The sequence below is a fragment of the Oncorhynchus mykiss genome, chromosome 10 (genome assembly GCF_013265735.2).
Source record: "Oncorhynchus mykiss isolate Arlee chromosome 10, USDA_OmykA_1.1, whole genome shotgun sequence".
Lineage (NCBI taxonomy): Eukaryota > Metazoa > Chordata > Actinopteri > Salmoniformes > Salmonidae > Oncorhynchus > Oncorhynchus mykiss.
In genome coordinates, this window is record NC_048574.1 from 19,095,818 (window position 1) to 19,116,077 (window position 20,260).

Below are 20,260 nucleotides of genomic sequence, written 5' to 3' on the forward strand. Positions count from 1 at the left end.
GGAACCTTAAATCACCCAGTGAAACTTAACATTACAGCTTGCAAAAGTGACCGAGCAACCAGCTGTCCCTCTCATGATATTAGGCCTAGCCATATAAATTCAGGTGGAAAAAGATTACAGATGACAATATACAATAACATTTTTCAAAAAATAGCTAATAAAAAAAAAGGTAGAAGAATAAAAAAAACAGCAACAATACTCTGAAGTCTGGTATGAAAAAGAAACACACTCTGGTCACCTAATAGAACAAGGTAATCCCGACGCAGATATCCACACATAATGTGCTTGTAGTGGGGAACACTAAACCTATCCAGGAGAGAGCCCTGCTGAAATAGTGAAGGGTTTAAAAACAAGTTGCGCATAATAAATAAATAAAAAATACTTATTTACAACTCAAAACTAGGCTATTTTAAAAGAAAGTATAAAACATTTTATAAATCACATCTTACAGCAATACCACTAAGTTGGCAGCAATGTCTTTAATCTTTAAAGAAATGACAAAACCTAATAATACAACTTAGCTTTATCTACCCTGGTTACTGGTACCATCGATAAATAGAAAGCTTTATCTACCCTGGTTACTGGTACCATCGATAAATAGAAAGCTTTATCTACCCTGGTTACTGGTACCATCGATAAATAGAAAGCTTTATCTACCCTGGATACTGGTACCATCGATAAATAGAAAGCTTTATCTACCCTGGATACTGGTACCATCGATAAATAGAAAGCTTTATCTACCCTGGATACTGGTACCATCGATAAATAGAAAGCTTTATCTACCCTGGATACTGGTACCATCGATAAATAGAAAGCTTTATCTACCCTGGATACTGGTACCATCGATAAATAGAAAGCTTTATCTACCCTGGATACTGGTACCATCGATAAATAGAAAGCTTTATCTACCCTGGATACTGGTACCATCGATAAATAGAAAGCTTTATCTACCCTGGATACTGGTACCATCGATAAATAGAAAGCTTTATCTACCCTGGATACTGGTACCATCGATAAATAGAATAAAACTTTGCTTTATCTACCCTGGATACTGGTACCATCGATAAATAGAAAGGAGCATCTTCATGGTAATAAAATAAAACTTTAAAACAAAAGGAGAATTGACTTACCAAAACTAAGGCACTAATGTAACCTAATAATAATAATAATAATAATAATAATATCAACTGATACCACTGGCAACGCTATACAGTATCTACAAAAGAGAGACTGAGTCTGCAGTGGTAGACACATTCGTCCATTACCCTAAATCGCCAAAAATAGGTGAACATTCAGCCATTTGTTTCATCCGACCTCGGTAGAATGTTCGCCTTCTTGAAGGCCATCACCTTACGTGGGTCTAGGAACTCTTTCTCAGTGCTGTTGTATGTTATACGGAGGCGGGTAGGAAAAGCGACACCATACCGAACATCGGTCCATCCACGGAGCAGACTCTTGACATGGTTGAAAGTGGCACGGTCACAAGCAACGCTGGGGGCCTAGTCTGGGAAGACAGAGATGGGTGCTCCGTTGCATCGATGTGGGCCAAATTCTCTGGCACGCCGAAGAACATCAATACAATCCTGATAGTATTGTAGTTTAGCCACAATGTCACAAGGTTTTTCGCCAGGCTTTCTTGCTTGAGAGCCCTGATGTGAGCGGTCTACAAGGACGTCTTTATCGAATTTGAGGGTTTCCTTCAATAACTTTGAGACCGATGAAGTAGAACTTGAGCCAAGGTCCTCAGCTACCCCCATAATCCTGATATTGGATCTTTGCATATGACCTTGTAAATGTATGCATTGTTCCTTTAGGCTACCACATCAGTTTCGAGCTTCTTAACTGTGATTTGTAGCGTAGACATGTCGTCTGTGCATGTTGACAAGCCTTGTTCCATGTCAGAGACCGTTTTCTTAACTGTACAAATGAGTGCTGTATGCTTGGCGAGTTCTTTCTTGACTGCTTGTAACTCCGACTTAATGAAATTAAAGTCCTCACTGAGCGCCTCCTTGAGTTACGACTTGAGTATAGATTAAATGTCCGCTCTGAGGGCAGCAAGAATCTCGGCCTTCAAATCCTCGGTGTAATTTTTTTGCCGAGGGGAGGAGCCACTGTTCCCACTTGTTGAAGAACTCGAGCTCCTCGTCTTGGGTCTAGTATTTTCTCTTTTGTCAGTGACTCCGCTAAACTTAAACTTTCAGGTTATGCGCCATTTACGCACTAAAACAAAAATAAAAGTTGAACAAAGTAAAGCACGTCATTCAAAGGCGGTGTTTCCTAATTATTTGTGGGTCAAAGTGCAAAGAAAGTATTAAATAAATGCAATTTCAGGATGAGCTCGCTTACTAGCGCCCCCCAAATTTAAAAACTTTTGACATACATAGCTTCTCATATTCAGTTTATTGAGAAGTCATTGAAAATGTCATTTTTTCAATCATTGGAATTTCAGATTACCTTCTGAATTGACTGCCTTCAATTCTAATTGACCCCAACCATGGTGTGTGTACACATGCATGCGAGTTGTCAGCGCTCACCATCCGTAGGTAGTTCATCAGGCTGGTGCCGTGCTCCCAGATTTTGGGTGATTGACAGGTTAGCTGTGTGGCGCCCACGCTCTGGCTGCGATTGAGCTCCCTCACAGCGGACACCACCACATGCATGGCATCAAACAGCAGGGCTGGGGAGAGCTGGGGGACAGAGAGAGAGGGGGGTGGGGAGAGATATAGAGAGGAGATGGTAGATGGTTGAAAGAGAGAGGGAGACAGAAAACAGATAGGTAGAAGGTTGATAGAGATATATAGACAAAGGGGAGAGAGACAAGAGGTGATGGGTAGAGGGTTAAAGGAGAGCAAGGAAGAATGAGAGAAAATACAGGGTTGAGAGAGAGAGCAAGATACACACTCAAATGCTGGATTAGGAAATTAGAGAGTCTCGATACTAAGCTTTATATTTAGATATTCCATCCAGTGATAGCGTTTCTCTCTAAGTCTGAAAGAGCTTCATTGTAGGAGTGGGAGGAAACTAAGAAAATAATCCTCCTTAAATGTTCCGCACAATGGCAGGGTGGATTCCAGAAAGATATAACAATACCCATCTGAATAAGGGAAGGTAGCTCGCTTACTGCTGGTGAATACAAAGTAAGCACACAGAGTCGTGTTAGAGAATGGGGAGAGAGAGTAGGCAAATAAATTAATATTCTACAATAGAGTAAAAACAACTTAGTAGTTACAGTAGGAACACAGGAATACAACTCTGTTGTAATGTAACATTGATTAACAAAGCCCAAACTGTAGGGGGAGATTCAATGTGGATTCTTTGTCTCCTTTATGTTGACGTCAGAAAGCACAACACAGCATCTTCAATCCAATGTCCATTAATTAATTAAAAAATCATTTGAAATCACTTAATTCATCAGAATGTGTTGAGGCAAAACTCAAAACCCTAGGGTATTAATTGCACATTCAGCTTGATTGGGAAGAGTGTTGTTGTGCCTTGTGTTCTTTGTGCCATAAACATGCAATTACTTTGGCTGGGGTTAGTTTGAAACCTTAGCCGAGGAGGACTGTTAAATGAGTACATTTGATTGAGTGAATGTACTAAAAGCTTTTAAGCTTTTCATCTGTTGTTGCGAAGCAACTGGGGCTTAGTAGATTTTTTGTGATGTCAAGGCTAGGGAATCACCATGTCAGCTCTTAACAATATATGGTAAGGGGGCATGTGAGCTGCTCAGGCAAAACTCTGGTCCCTAGTAATAGTATTTCCTGGAAGGTCACATGGTCAAGAATATCTCCTAACCCTACCTGTGAATTTGTATCCATCTCTGCTTTCAAGGACTCAATTACGGGAACCATTTGTGAAGTTGCTATGAAAGGCCTATATGTTATTCTTACAAGTAACTGAGCAATCACATACATTTTCCCAAACCATGTAAGGCACAAATATTGGCTGATCGTTTACGTGTTGTTGCCATGTCTTTCTGACCTTGTGTTGTGATGTCTTCCTATGTCTCATATTGTGCCTTTACTTTTATTTATTTAGCCCGCACTTGCCAGGCCGTTATTATAAATAAGAACTTGTGCTTAATTGACTTGCCTGGTTAAATAAAAAACAATAAAAATTGAGCTTTTCTCACCGGGACCCCAGTGAAAGGGGCATGGTCACAGTTTTCCTGCCAGGAGCGGTTGAGACTGAGGAGGAGGTCAGGGAAGTAAGGATGGCTGTGGTTGAGGACAGAGAAGCCAAGGATGTTGACCCAGCGCTTCACCAGGATGTCATCCAACTGCAGCAGAGAGAACTCCTGTATGCCAGAAGAGACACCAGTTCAGCGTGTACATACTGAACAGCACATTCGTTCAACATTCTTTGAGGTATATTTTCCCGTTTGGTGGGTGTGGTGGCCGTGTGAACACTGATCTTTAGGTGGGACTCAAAGCAGTGAGTGATGTATTTTAAGAAAACTCAAAACTTGTGGAAAAGCATACCACACGCAATCACCCTCTGAGCTTTGCTTTCACCTGTTCAGTGCTTTGACATAAATGCAGATGTAGGAAAATGAGACATAAGTAACTAGTCACTATTGAAATGTATGCACAGCTAAAGAACCAGTCTTATCAAGCACGGTTTTGTGTTGAAACAGGCTGTACTTAGAATGAGACACATTGCATACAGAGTAGCACTGAACTCAGTTTTATTGACCTAATTCCATGGTAAAATAATATTTACATCTGGCCTCTTACCATTGTGGTGAAGATGTAGGTGTAGTAGATGGACAGCATCCCCAACTCTGACGCCTGAGAGAGGGAGAGATGGTGGCGGGAAGGAGAGAGATAGAGGGAGGGAGGAAGGGGGGCTGTAGAATCAGTCTGCTTTCACTCACCCCAAAATAGTACATTCTCTCAGCAGTAGTCTACACAGTGGAATATCATTTGTCTAGGGGTCAGTGTATGTCTTAATTTCTGTGCAATGCCTGAGAAACATACTTTCATGAACAAAAGTCAAAGAAAAGGGAGGAGAGTTCCATTTTTGTCTGTGCCCAGAATATATTTCGCATGAGAGACTGTGCTGTCAAATTGGTAATTAAAAATGGCTAAACTTGATAAACACAAACGTTTAACCTCACAACAGATAACACATGATCAGAATTGCAGCCATATGACTTTTAGCCCAGTTTTTGTAGAGCACTAGTACAAATCAAGCTGGTGCACTGGCAGACACACAAGTCAATTGGCTTCTGACAGGCTTGGTCAAAAATCACATTGAGAAAAAGGTTGTCAAGTTTGCTCTGCATCATCTGCCGTCAACACTGAGGCAAACGACAACTTAAAGGCAAACTTTACAACCAGGAGATAAGGAATACGTCTGAAATGGCACCCTATTCCCTATAGAGTGCACTGCATTTGACCAGGGTCCATAGGTCATCATGGTCCTGGTCAAAAGTAGCGCACTATATAAGGAATAGGGTGCCATTTTAGACAAAGCCAAAGAGTAAGAAACCGTAGCTGTGCTTTAGAATATTTCAAACTTTTAGAGTAGTACTTTATCTGCCCATCTTATAAAGGAAATTGATCAGATTTTATAATGAACAAATGTAAGGTTTTTCGAGGGGGAAAAAAATAAATAATAATTTGATAAAGGTTTCTTCTGCATAATGTTTTTCTAGAATTTTAAGGTCAGAATCTGCAGCCAATACATTGTCTCCATACAATGTGGATGGAGATTGTGAAGCGTATTATGTTTTGTTCCAGTTACAATGCCACTATGCTTTTTACATTACCCTCAAAGCAGCCGGCACATAAAACTATTTGGAATGTGTATTTCCTCTACATAATCCACCTGACTTCAATTTGCTGCTTCCTGAATCCACATCATTGGTTAGCTCACAAATAATGATGCCTCAAGCCCGAGCAGCTTCTTGTCTGTAACATAATCAAGAATTTTCACACTAACATGATGTGCTTTTAGGGAAACCACTTCAATTATTACCATTGGAAAGACATCCATTTTATTTTGGGGGATTTTTCAAGTTTATTGGACAGAGAGGCATGGAAGAGGGACAGGAAAGGAGGGAGGAGAGATGATGTGCTAGAGGGGAGTGGGGCTCGAATTCCAACCCACGCCAGCACTGACATACATATAAGTTCTGAAGGCTTGGTAGTAACCGATAGACCACCCCAGGCCACAGTCCGAAACATCTACCTAAACTTCTTGAATAGTAGAGAAAAAATAAACTCTGTATTCCATGTTGTCAGCAGACATTAGTATTCTCTTTATGATGGTTCGGAAATTTGCCTGGGAAAACATATTTTATAGTTTCATATTTTCAAAGTGTTCATTTCCTCCTGTCCCTTGGGATTACTTTAAAGGAAGAGAAAATTCCAAAAACAATGTGACATTTTTACTTGACAACTTTTTACTTTGCAAACCAATCATAAAGCCAGACAAATAAATAAGTCATGCCAATTTTGGTTATTATAAATTCATAAGAACATGACCCAAAGCTTTTCCACGGATCTTTGAAACTTCTATTAGATGCGTAACAGAAGCTGTCTAATACTAGTGCTTACTATTCATGTGTTAAAATAGTAATGTTATTACCAAGCATGCACTTGTAAACAATCAAAAATGCACAACCACTTGTAAATCGTTACCATGTAGGTATTATTGGATACAAACATGCATAGTGAGTCATATAAACAGATATTGAATGGGAAAATGTTAAACATTTATACAATTTGTATAATGTACATGTAATCTGTTACATGTAAGAGATTACAAAAAACATGAACTAATCTGTTATGTTACCAGCAAAAATATTGTAATCAGATTACAGATAGTTTTGAACTACTACATGATTAATTTGAGTATTACTTTTGAGAGAGGATGTTCGTGGAAAAAAAATAATCTGACACTTCTGTTTTCTCAATGACATTCAAATCAACATTGAAAGAAAGGCGCAAGTTAAAGTTTGTTCCGCCTGAGTGAGTCTGACCACAAGTCAGAGACTTGATAACACACCAAATGTGTTTGATGGATCGCGGGAAAAGAGCAGGAATACGCTTTTGTAGGCTACAGTCCAAACTATGTCTTCCAATAGTGCGACTGCTGTCGGCATCCAAAGATTATCCAACTTGAATAAACGTTTGGAGGTAAGGATGACAGCAGTGGTGTAGTCTACGGCGATACCGATATAACTTGTTATTGATATCTACATTGTGCAATGATGTGAATAACACTGCTGCTCTCTCATTTAGCTATTTGCGCCTAACACATTGTGGTTGTGGATGGCTGTTCACAAATCTAAAATGTGTATTTGAACCCAATAATGGTTGAATTAAAGAAGTTTAAGCTGCCTATCAATCATTGTTTTGGAACCAGTGGACAGCCAGTGAAAAATGTGCTCTTGAAATAGCTGCATAGTGCAGATCCCAGTGGTGCTTTTATTTCGCAATCTAATTCATGCTGATTCAAAAAAACAAAAAAATCCATAGGCCTAATGGACACAAGCTCAAACACTTATGATAGATTTAAAGCTCCAATCTGTAGTTGCTCCGCACACACACACTTGAAGTCGGAAGTTTACATACACTTAGGTTGGAGTCAAACTAGTTTTTCACTTAATGCAGCTGGTGGCCACATGTCTGTGGAACTTCAGTTTGTGTCTCAGTTGTTGAATCTTGTTATGTTCATACAAATATTTACACGTTAAGTTTGCTGAAAATAAACGCAGTTGACAGTGAGAGGACGTTTCTTTTTTGCTGTGTGTGTGTGTGTGTATATACAGTTGAAGTCAGAAGTTTACATACACTTAGGTTGGAGTCATTAACACTTGTTTTTCTTGTTAAAATTATTTCATGCTGCCACCCCCGTGCTTCACTGTTGGGATGGTGTTCTCCGGCTTGCAAACATTCCCTTTTCCCTCCAAACATAACGATGGTCATTATGGTCAAACAGTTCTATTTTTGTTTCATCAGACCAGAGGACATTTCTCCAAAAAGTAAGAACTTTGTCCCCGTGTGCAGTTGCAAACTGTTGTCTGGCTTTTTTTATGGCGGTTTTGAAGCAGTGGCTTCTTCCTTGCTGAGCGGCCTTTCAGGTTACGCCGATATAGGACTTGTTTTACTGTGGATATAGATACTTTTGTACCTGTTTCCTCCAGCATCTTCACAAGGTCCTTTGCTGTTGTTCTGGGATTGATTTGCACTTTTTGCACCAAAGTACGTTCATCTCTAGGAGACAGAACGAGTCTCCTTCCTGAGCGGTATGACGGCTGCGTGGTCCCACGGTGTTTATACTTGCGTACTGTTGTTTGTACAGATGCATGTGGTACCTTCCGGCGTTTGGAAATTGCTCCCAAGGATGAACCAGACTTGCGGAGGTCTATCATTTTTTTCAGAGTTCCTGGCTGATTTCTTTTGATTTTTCCATGATGTCAAGCAAAGAGGCACTGAGTTTGAAGGTAGGCCTTGAAATACATCCACAGGTATACCACCAATTGACTCAAATTATATCATTTAGCCTATCAGAAGCTTCTAAAGCCATGACATAATTTTCTGGAATTTTCCAAGCTGTTTAAAGTCACAGTGTATGTAAACTTCTGACCCACTGGAATTGTGATACAGTGAAGTAATATGTCTAAACAAAAATTCAAGCCTGAGCCTGACGAGCCATACATTTTATGAGCCCTACATTAAAGACATTTAATGAATCCAAGCTCATAAAAGCACAAATGATTGTGCCATTATCCAATACATGTATGATATAGGCTACTGCACATTACGCACAACAGAAAATTGCTGCAAATAAACCACTACTGAAGGACACCAAGAAGAAGAGACTTGCGTGGGCCAAGAAACGCGAGCAACGGACATTAGACTGGTGAAAATCTGTCCACTGATGAGTCCAAATTTGAGATTTTTGGTTCCAACCTCTGTGTGGTCTCTGGGAGACGCAGAGTAGGTGAACGGATGACCTCTGCATGTGTGGTTCCCACCGTGAAGCATGGAAGAGAAGGTGCGATGGTGCTTTGTTGGTGACACTGTCTGATTTGTTTAGAATTCAAGGCACACTTAACCAGCATGGCTACCACAGCATTATGCAGTGATACACCATCCCTTCTGGTTTGGGCTTAGTGAGACGATCACTTGTTTTTCAACATGACAATGACCCAACACACCTCCAAGCTGTGTATGGGCTTTTTGACCAAGAAGGAGAGTGACGAAGTGCTGCATCAGATGACCTGGGCTCCACAATCACCCGACCTCAACCTAATTGAGATAGTTTGGGATGAGTTGGACTGCAGAGTAAAGGAAAAGCAGCCAACAAGTGCTCAGCATATGTAGGAACTCCTTGAAAACTGTTGCTGAAGACAGCATTCCAGGTGAAGCTGGTTGAGAGAATGCCAAGAGTGTGCAAAGCTGTCATCAAGGCAAAGGGTGAAGTAATAGTGATGTCGTCACTATTATTCTACAATGCAGAAAATAGTAAAAATAAAGGAAAACCATTGACTGAACAGGTGTGTCAAAACTTTTGACTGGTACTGTGTATATCTCCAACATGTATATATTCTTGAAGAATATAACTTATAAATGCCTCATGAGCTCAGTTCAACTGTCACATTCCATGAGAACTCAAAATATAAGCTTGTTTTTCTCCAATGTTTGTAAACAGTGTAAATGTAAACAAACTTTTTATAGCCTCATAACAGAGTTAAAACAATAAGTTTGATATCATGAATGGTCCATCCTTGCACCCATAGCGCTGTCTATTAATCTGAAAGTGGTTACATTTCTCCAGACCCAACCCTCAGCCTCCATCCTTCCAGACTCATCCCTCCCTCAGGCGGGGCGAATATTTTGTTATCGTTTCATCTGTGGATTTGCCCTTTAAACAGCTGCATATTATCACAATATCAGTGTCACCAACAAAAATGTAAACAATAGGCCTATAGCAAATACAGCATATGGCATTCATTTTTCACATGTAAATAGCTCTTTTCAGTAGTGCTCAAAGCATGCCATTCCATGATCGAAGCATTTATTTTTCAACTCAAATCAATGAGCCCAATCAGTCCTCCATAATAACAAAATCACAATCAACAGAGTAGGGCTGGCTAATAAGTCCTTAGTTTTGGGGTTATGCTCAGGTAAAACAATGTCTAATCTATACTTCCATATTTCCAAGTCCGATTTCTTGAAGATCAAAGGGTATAACATTTATTGGAATGACTGGAATTCTGATAGGCTTTGGTTATTAATGTAAAGATAAAATTTAAATCGTATTATATTTAGTAGAAAGCGATGGTTATAAGAAGCCTACATAACCATCCCATAAAGTAAAATGTAACATCCATATGGCCAGCTATGTAAACTTTAACATTGATGTATCCTGCAATAGATGTCGTTCAATTGGTAACATACATTTTTGTCTTCTTCTAATACCTCTTAAGGGGAAAGCAATCTAAAAGTAACTGAATAATCAGATTAATGAATGTAATCAGATAGGCTACCTGGGGCAGCTGTCGTTCTGCCTGAACAAGGCAGTTAACCCACTGTTCCCTGGTAGGCCGACATTGGAAATAAGAATTTGTTCTTAACCAACTTGCCTAGTTAAATAAAGGTTCAATATTTGTTTCTTTAAGACTAGGTTACTAAGTTTGGGTAGTCAAAAAGTTACGTTACCGATTACAATTTTGGACAAGTAACTGTAACGGATTACCTTTAGAAAGTAACCGACCCAACCCGGTTTGTTTGAACCCAGCTTGTTAGTGTAATGAATGTAGCCACTATTAGTCATACTGTATTCCCAATCCCAAATTGCCCCTTAGACCCAACACTCTATGTACCTGTGGAGATCTGAGAGGATTTGATAGATGTAAGCAATATGGTGAAAATTCCACTGAACCTATCAGATGTCAAGGTAGAAAGATGTATTACCATATCACTAGCTAAGCGTCTATAAGAGGGTACACGTAGCAGTGTACTAGAATATTGGACTGTTGGCTTTCATACTTTTCGAAATCTTAGCGCAGCTCAAGCAATTTCTCCAACTGTCAACACATTCAAATGAATATAAAACGCATACCAGAGATGCGTTGGTTGGGAATTGTGGGAAGGTGTGCGTTCGGGCTGTGCATCCACACGGATGGTGGTCTCAGAGCCGCATAGCTATGTCACAATGGGACACCGAAATATCAGGGAGTAAGAGGCCATTTGGGATGCTTACCCGTTCCAGGATGAGGTGGGACACAGTGGCGTTGGCGTCCACTATGATGGTGTCAGTCTGGTCGTTGCGGATCTCTTTTAGAACAGGCATGGGGTCCTGACTGTCATCCAGCACACGAACAGTCAGCGTCTCCTTAGAGATTAGGAACTGACGCAGTAACTGCTCCAGGTTCATCAAACCTGGGACAACAGCAACAATTGGCCATGAAAGTGTAATATTGTATCCCACAGCCCACAACGTTGATACACTTTCTTATGAACATCAGGTCACTACAATATCATCTGAATATCTTCTATTAAAGCCTAATCGTCTAAGTAATGGCCAGTAGGAGACTATTGCAAAGAATTCTGCCTTTGGTGATAGAAGTACCACATTTTACAACTCAGCTAGTCCTTTAAGTTAATCATAGGAAGTATTTTATCCATACAGCCATTGGAGGTTTATACTATCACTCCTTTGTTGGCCGTATTTCCTTACATATGCTCTAAATGCTTGATTTCTGTATTTTCAAGTCTGTCCAAAAAGACCAGCATACAGTATGTAATTTACCATCTTCAAAATATAACAAAATTGATGCATTGTCATAAGTAAGCAACATCATCTTTCCAGTGCCCAACTAACACTGTGAAAGCAACTTCACTAGGAAATAGGCATTCTATTTTAAGTTAAGATAACATATTGTTATAGAGAAAATACCAGCTGTTAGCCTAAGTATATTTTTAGGCTGGAGGGATTCACCTTATCCACGTTCTATATGGGGCGGCAGCGTAGCCTAGTGGTTAGAACGAATCCCAAGCTGACAAGGTACAAAATCTGTCGTTCTGCCCCTGAACAAGGCAGTTAACCCACTGTTCCTAGGCCGTCATTGAAAATAAGAATTTGTTCTTAACTGACTTGCCTAGTTAAATAAAGGTAAAATAAATATATAAGCATTGGGAACCAAAGCAAAGCTTAACTCATCATTTCACTCTTTCCACACCTGCCCTTGTCTCTGGGTGATATCCCTAAGGTGGCCTGGCTCCATAGGCCTGTCACACAGACGCATGGTGACACACTCACAAACGTCCCAATGACCACGGCAAGACAGAAAAGCTCAATTGGATCAATAATGACCTGCAGATGAATGATGAGTGTGTGATGTGAATGAAACAAATAATAGTCAGCTTTGGGCAGATGAGTGCTTAAGGGGCAGACTGACAGAGATGACTGACCTGCTAGAGGAAGACTGGTGGTTCCAATGGCTCAGTTGGTCAGAAAACAGGCAACACCAATTTTATGAGTCTGCTAAATTACCATCTCACTACATCGCCTCCTGTTGCTGTATATGCAATGAAGTTAAAGTTAAACTGTACAGGGGTATTGTTATCATATAAAACCCAGTGGAATTTCCATTACAGTAATTATATTTCTATGGGTCCATCCATCACAACATAGTTGAGTTCATTGAGTAATTGTATTATAGGATTGTTTACTTAAATGGGAATTTCCAACTAGTAATTTCCATTTCTATGGCTGGCAACTCACAGTCAGCCCTGGCGCAGAGTAGACAGGCGCTGGTGCTGTTGAAGAAGGAGAGCAAGTCCACCACGGCTAGGCTGACATGTGCATTGGTGGGCCGCAGGTCCAGGGGCGAGAAGCGCGGGAAGCGGGCCCTCAGGAGGTCCTCGGGCGCCACCCTCACGTAAGGCACCTGGTGGTGTAATGAAAAGCAAATTAAATCATACCGTAGAACAGGGACTGTAAGTATCAATCTTCTCAGAGTATGAGTGCTGATCTAGGATCAGTTTAGACTTTAATATCATAACGACAATGGACTAAATCATAACTCCGACTCTAAGAGCCTTGGTACATACTAGAGGTCGACCGATTTTTCAATGCCGATACCGATAATTGGAGGACCAAAAAAGCCGATACCGATTAATCGACCAATAAAAAAATAAAAAATTGTAATAATGACAATTACAACAATACTGAATTAACACTTATTTTAACTTAATATAATACATCAATAAAATCAATTTAGCCTCAAGTAGATAATGAAACATGTTCAATTTGGTTTAAATAATGCAAAAACAAAGTGTTGGAATTTGGTGTCAGGAAAATAACCTCACACTCAACGTCAACAAAACAAAGGAGATGATTGTGGACTTCAGGAAACAGCAGAGGGAGCACCCCCCCTATCCACATCGATGGGACAGTAGTGAAGAGGGTAGTAAGTTTTAAGTTCCTCGGCGTACACATCACGGACAAACTGAATTGGTCCACCCACACAGACAGCGTCGTGATGAAGGCGCAGCAGCGCCTCTTCAACCTCAGGAGGCTGAAGAAATTTGGCTTGTCACCAAAAGCACTCACAAACTTCTACAGATGCACAATCGAGAGCATCCTGTCGGGCTGTATCACCGCCTGGTACGGCAACTGCTCCGCCCACAACCGTAAGGCTCTCCAGAGGGTAGTGAGGTCTGCACAACGCATCACCGGGGGCAAACTACCTGCCCTCCAGGACACCGATACCACCCAATGTCACAGGAAGGCCATAAAGATCATCAAGGACAACAACCACCTGAGCCACTGCCTGTTCACCCCGCTATCATCCAGAAGGCGAGGTCAGTACAGGTGCATCAAAGCAGGGACTGATAGACTGAAAAACAGCTTCTATCTCAAGGCCATCAGACTGTTAAACAGCCACCACTAACATTGAATGGCTGCTGCCAACACACTGACTCAACTCCAGCCACTTTAATAATGGGGATTGATGGAATTTGATGTCAAATATATCACTAGCCACTTTAAACAATGCTACTTAATATAATGTTTACATACCCTACATTACTCATCTCATATGTATATACTGTACTCGATACAATCTACTGCATCTTTATGTAATACATGTATCACTAGCCACTTTAAACTATGACACTTTGTTTACATACCCTATATTACTCATCTCATATGTATATACTGTACTCATATATCTTTATGTACATATTCTCTATTCCTTTACACTTGTGTGTATAAGGTAGTAGTTTTGGAATTGTTAGGTTAGATTACTCGTTGGTTATTACTGCATTGTCGGAACTAGAAGCACAAGCATTTCGCTACACTTGCATTAACATCTGCTAACCATGTGTATGTGACAAATACATTTGATTTGAGAAGAACGTAAAAGTGCAATATGTGCCATGTAAGAAAGCTAACGTTTAAGTTCCTTGCTCAGAACATGAGAACATATGAAAGCTGGTGGTTCCTTTTAACATGAGTCTTCAATATTCCCAGGTAATAAGTTTTAGGTTGTAGTTATTATAGGACTATTTCCCTCTATACCATTTGTATTTCATTAACCTTTGACTATTGGATGTTCTTATAGGCACTTTAGTATAGCCAGTGTAACAGTATAGCTTCCGTCCCTTTCCTCGCTCCTCTCTGGGCTCGAACCAGCAACACAACGACAACAGCCACCACATCGAAGCAGCGTTACCCATGCAGAGCAAGGGAAACAACCACCCCAAGGCTCAGAGCGAGAGAAGTTGGAAATGCTATTACCGCGCGCTAACTAGCCAGCCATTTCACTTCGGTCACACCAGCCTCATCTCGGGAGTGGATAGGTTTGAAGTCATAAACAGCGCAATGCTTGACGCACAACAAAGAGCTGCTGGCAAAACGCACGAAAGTGCTGTTTGAATTAATGTTTACTCGCCGGCTTCTGCCTACCACCACTCAGTCAGATACTTAGATGCTTGTATGCTCAGTCAGATTATATGCAACACAGGACACGCTAGATTATATCTAGTAATATCATCAACCATGTGTAGTTAACTAGTGATTATGATTGATTGTTTTTGATAAGATAAGTTTAATGCTAGCTAGCAACTTACCTTGGCTTACTGCATTTGCGTAACAGGCAGTCTCCTTGTGGAGTGCAACGAGAGAGAGGCAGGTCGTTATTGCGTTGGACTAGTTAACTGTAAGGTTGCAAGATTGGATCCCCCGAGCTGACAAGGTGAAAATCTGTTTCTCCCCCGAACGAGGCAGTTAACCCACCGTTCCCAGGCCGTCATTGAAAATAAGAATGTGTTCTTAACTGACTTGCCTAGTTAAATAAAGGTGTAATTTTTTTATATATATAAAAAAATATATATATATATATATATTTTTTTTTTTTAACTCGGTGCCTGAAATCGGCCCTAATTAATCGGCCATTCCGATTAATCGGTCGACCTCTAGTACACACGGTCCCAGGTAACCCTAATAGGGGCGAATCCTAATTTCCAATTGTCAAAAATGTCAGTAAAAGTCAGGATTCACCCCTTAACTACTGATGCAGACTAGATTTTTAGAGTACTCTAGGAAAACACAGTGATCAAATGCGTTAGTGCATTTCAACTGGGTAACTTAAAATGTACCGTTTCTAAGCAGCTGACAAACTAATGCCTTGTGAATGAGAACTATAATACTTAGTTTGATTGTTTTTTATAAGATAAGTTTAATGCTAGCTAGCAACTTAAGTAGTCCAGAAAATATGTATACAAAAGTCTATACAGTATGCTGCAGGAGACAGGAGATGTACTGTGCAGTAAGAATATACTACAGCTATGTTTCGACAAACCAGTGCCTCTCCCCCCTGAACATCCCTTTGAAGCTGCCCACTGAGATGTTTTCAGGACCATGGCCAGCTCCTTCTAGTGCCATACACTGATGAATACTGTATATACATACACACACACACACACACACACACACACACACACACACACACACACACACACACACACACACACACACACACACACAAATAGGTAACTGCCAAAATAAAGGAAACACCAACATAAAGTGTATGTGGGACGTTAGCGTCCCACCTGGCCAACATCCAGTGAGATTGCAGAGCACCAAATTCAAATACAGAAATACTCATTACAAAAATTCAGAAAAGATACAACTATTTTACATAGGTTTAAAGATGAACTTCTTGTGAATCCAGCCAGCGGTGTCAAGATTTCAAAAATGCTTTACGGCGAAAACATACCTTACGATTATTTGACAACATAGCCCAGCAGACAAATCATTACAAACAGTAACCAGCCAAGTAGAAGAGTTACACAAGTCAGAAATAGAGATCAAATTAATCACTTACCTTTGATGATCTTCATATGGTTGCACTCAGAAGACATTAATTTATTCAATAAATGTTCCTTTTGTTTGATAAAGTCTCTCTTTATATCCAAAAACCTCAGTTTTGTTTGCGCGTTTTCTTCAGTAATCCACAGGCTCAAACGCAGTCACAACAGGTAGACAAAAAAAATCCAAATTGTATCCGTAAAGTTCATAGAAACATGTTAAACAATGTTTATATTCAATCCTCAGGTTGTTTTTAGCCTAAATAATCGATAATATTTCAACCGGACAATTAATATCGTAAAAAAAAAAAAAAAGAGGTAAACAAGAAAGACACTCTCTCGTTGCGCGCATGAAAAAGCTCTGTGACACAGCAGGGTCCACTCATTCCGACTGCTCTTACTCCCTCATTTTTCAGAATACAAGCCTGAAACAATTTCTAAAGACTTGACATCTAGTGGAAGGCATAGGAACTGCAATTTGAGTCCTAAGTCAATGGATACTGTAATGGCATTGAATAGAAATCTACAACAACAAAAAAATCCTACTTCCTGAATGGATTTTTCTCAGGTTTTCACCTGTCAAATCAGTTCTGTTATACTCACAAACACTATTTTAACCATTTTGGAAACTTTAGTGTTTTCTATCCAAATCTACCAATTATATGCATATCCTATTTTCTGGGCCTGAGTAGAAGGCAGTTTAATTTGGGAATGCTTTTCATCCAAAATTCCAAATGCTGCCCCCTACCCTAGAGAAGTTAATTGCTTAATTAACTCAGGAACAACACCTGCGTGGAAGAATCTGCTTTCAATATAATTTGTATCCCTCTTTTATTCAAGTGTTTCCTTTATTTTGGCATTTACCTGTAAATAGACTAGCAAGCAGCTGATGTCTTCAAAGTCAATATGGCATCTATAGGGCACACAGGGGGATGATAGAATATGAAGTCACGACTGTAATAAACAGAGCTAGTATCCACTGTAGCTATGGGTGAAAAACCACTTGAGTAGAACCAATAGTTTCCTGCATTGACCCACTAAGTGAATCAACAACACTGTGGCTGGCTAGAAGGTTACACTCATTGGTTACACCTCATCACCATAGGCATAATGTTATAAGTATAGAGTTGACTTCGTGCCTGCCTGCTTCTACCTAGCCCTTAATTGTCTCAGCGGTCCAGTGGTAATGTGTTGCCATACAGCGAGACAGACCATGATAAGCTCCAACAGCTGCTCAGCTCTGCTCACAGCAGGACAATGCTCTGCTTTAATAATAATAAAACATCCCAACGGCCATTAGGCTAGGACACAAGGTGAGACATGGCTAATGGGGGAATTGGCTGAAAACAGTCATTACCGAATCTCATTGAAGGCTCTATTTTTGGCTGGGGGTAAGGAGGTGCAAGTATCAAACGCATGTTAGTTAGACATTTTGTAATGTAAAAACTGGCACACTGGTGTTTTCCAACCCCTAGGCCAGGTTCAATAATTTACCTATCTTCCTTTGAGGAAACAATATTTGAGGTGTGTCCTTACAAATGTGCGCCAATATGGCAATTAAATTTTTTTAAAATTATTATTATTTTTTATTAACAACAAATCAATACAGAAAGTACATGAGGGAACACAAGAATATATAGATTATATACAATGGACAATCGAGCTAGGGGGTACAATATCACACTACAATTACACAAGGACCTTAATTAAGGGACATACATACACTTACAATTCTAACAGATTTTTTGTTAGGAGAGTATTTAACGGTCTTAAAATACAGTTCCATTTCTTTTTGCAGGGTAAGAAAATATGGGTTTTTGTTTGTAAATTTACATTTGTAATGAAATTTAGACAAAAGAAGTGAAATTAATTGCATAAAAATGTTTCAACTTATTTCTATCGTATGTAAAGAATCCAAGCAGTACATCTCTCCACAATAGTGTAAAATCTTCATAAATGTGTTCAATTATAAATCTACTGATGTCTTGCCAGTTTTCTTACATGAATACAATGCCAAAAAAGATGCAACACTGTTTCTGGGCGGTCATTACAAAAGGAGCAATTTGAGTTGATGTTTTCCTTCAACTTCTTCATATAGTGGTTGGCAGGATAATATTTATGAATAATTTTAAAGGAAACTTCCTTAATTTTGTTAACAAGGTATGTGTGTGGCAACATCCAAACTTTTTTCCAACAGATATTATCAATAAATCCATTCCAATAAGGCATGACATCCTGCTGAAACAAGGTTCGTATCGCTCTGTTGTTGAATGGACCTAAAGAGAAACAAATCTTTCCTACTGATGAGTCAACAGGGTCAATAGAATGTAGGCTCTGAGGGTCAGGTCTTGACACGTTCCTGAATAATAGAGCAACACCTGAGGGAATGGCATCTAAAACAATTCCAAAATCTTTAGGTGTTACAGGGACCTTGCAAAGTGATAAGAATTCCTTATAACTGAGTAAAAGGTGAGCCTCTGCATTTACCAGTTGGCTCACCAAAAGGATATTATTTCGGAACCAATATTCTAAAAACAAATAAGTATTTTTATACAATATATCCCGATTATTTCATATATAATATCTGTGTGGAGAAAAATTGTGTTAATAAATTAAGGAAATATGGTAATTTCAGTGAGCACAACTAGGGATATAGAGTACCATACCACTCAGCCATATGAGTCATAATACCCATAAAACCTAGCAATCAAACAAGGAAATGGTTCCAATGGTTTTTCACCATTCATTTTTGCCATAGGGAATTTTAGAAACACTTAAAATAAAGGCCGTGTTTCGTGTAGGCTTACCCTGACGAGACGTTTTGATAACCATGTAACTCTCTCTAGGACAAATTAAATATTATTAGTCACATACGCAAAATACAACAGGTAGACCTTACAGTGAAATGCTTACTTATGAGCCCCTAACCAAAAAAGCAGTTTAAAAAAAATATGAGTATGAATAAGAAATAAAAGTAACAAGTAATTAAAGAGCAGCAGCAAAATAACAACAGTGAGACTATACACAGGGGGGTACCGGTACAGAGTAAATGTGTGTGGGCACCTGTTAGTTGAGGCAATATGTACATGTAGGCAGTTACTAAGGTGACTTTTATCAATATATTTGCCTGTATTTACCCACTCCGCCCCCAAAATGAAATGCTAATGTAGTTATCATAAAATAACCAGTGTTGTGTTCGAGACCACCTAAAGCGAGACCGATCCAAAGCCAGAGCAAATTGAGTCAGAGTCAAGACCAAGACCGGAGAGGGGACAAGGAGTCCAAGAACGAGTTAAGACCAGAAACATCTGTTTTGTCCAGGACCGTAGTCTACACAGACCAGTGCACTATAAGCAATCAGCTCTACAGTAGGCCTTTATATGAACAAGCCATTTGCCACACGGGCCTGCCATCATACCCTTTCAACCTTCCTGTGTTCCAGGCAGTTGCAATAGTGCAACTTTAGATCATTAGAACGAATTCGCAAAAAGCCACAAAATACACCTGAATTTCTGCAAAAATGTAAACACCACTGAAGTCCTCTCACATTTGGAAACTTTACAGTTCTATTGATCAAACAACCATGAAAAGGTAGGCTCTCTTACTCAGTTATGCACATCAACAACTACAAGATCAACAACCAATGCTAGGCAGAGCAGGATGAGTTTAAATCTAATGAAGGAACATTAGATAAACCCTCTAACTTTTTCAGCTAGTTGGCTGTCAAAATTGCGCTGATAAACAATGGGGAATTGTAGCCTCCTCATCCTTCTGCAGCTTGCCATGCTTGTCCCAACCAAGCTAACTGGCTAACGTTAGCTAGCTTGTTAGCGAGATACTTCCAGAAACAAATGAGAGAACGCCTCACTCTGACGATTTTACTTGCCGTAGCAGAGCTGGTTAGCTGTTTACATGTTATCTAGAGC

The 20,260-nt window shown here is 39.8% G+C and overlaps 1 protein-coding gene across 2 annotated transcripts in view; it reads right to left on the bottom strand.

Annotated features, from left to right (window-relative positions):
* Positions 1-20,260, bottom strand: part of LOC110533448 (glutamate receptor ionotropic, kainate 4) — a 95,910-nt gene that overhangs the window by 29,580 nt on the left and 46,070 nt on the right. For both annotated transcript variants that reach the window (XM_021617662.2, XM_021617660.2), the window contains exons 5-9: positions 12,745-12,910; positions 11,221-11,399; positions 4,737-4,790; positions 4,133-4,297; positions 2,535-2,687 (exon numbers count right to left, since the gene is read on the bottom strand). In XM_021617662.2, coding sequence (XP_021473337.2) covers positions 2,535-2,687; positions 4,133-4,297; positions 4,737-4,790; positions 11,221-11,399; positions 12,745-12,910 — 717 coding nt within the window. The remainder of the gene's footprint in view (positions 1-2,534; positions 2,688-4,132; positions 4,298-4,736; positions 4,791-11,220; positions 11,400-12,744; positions 12,911-20,260) is intronic.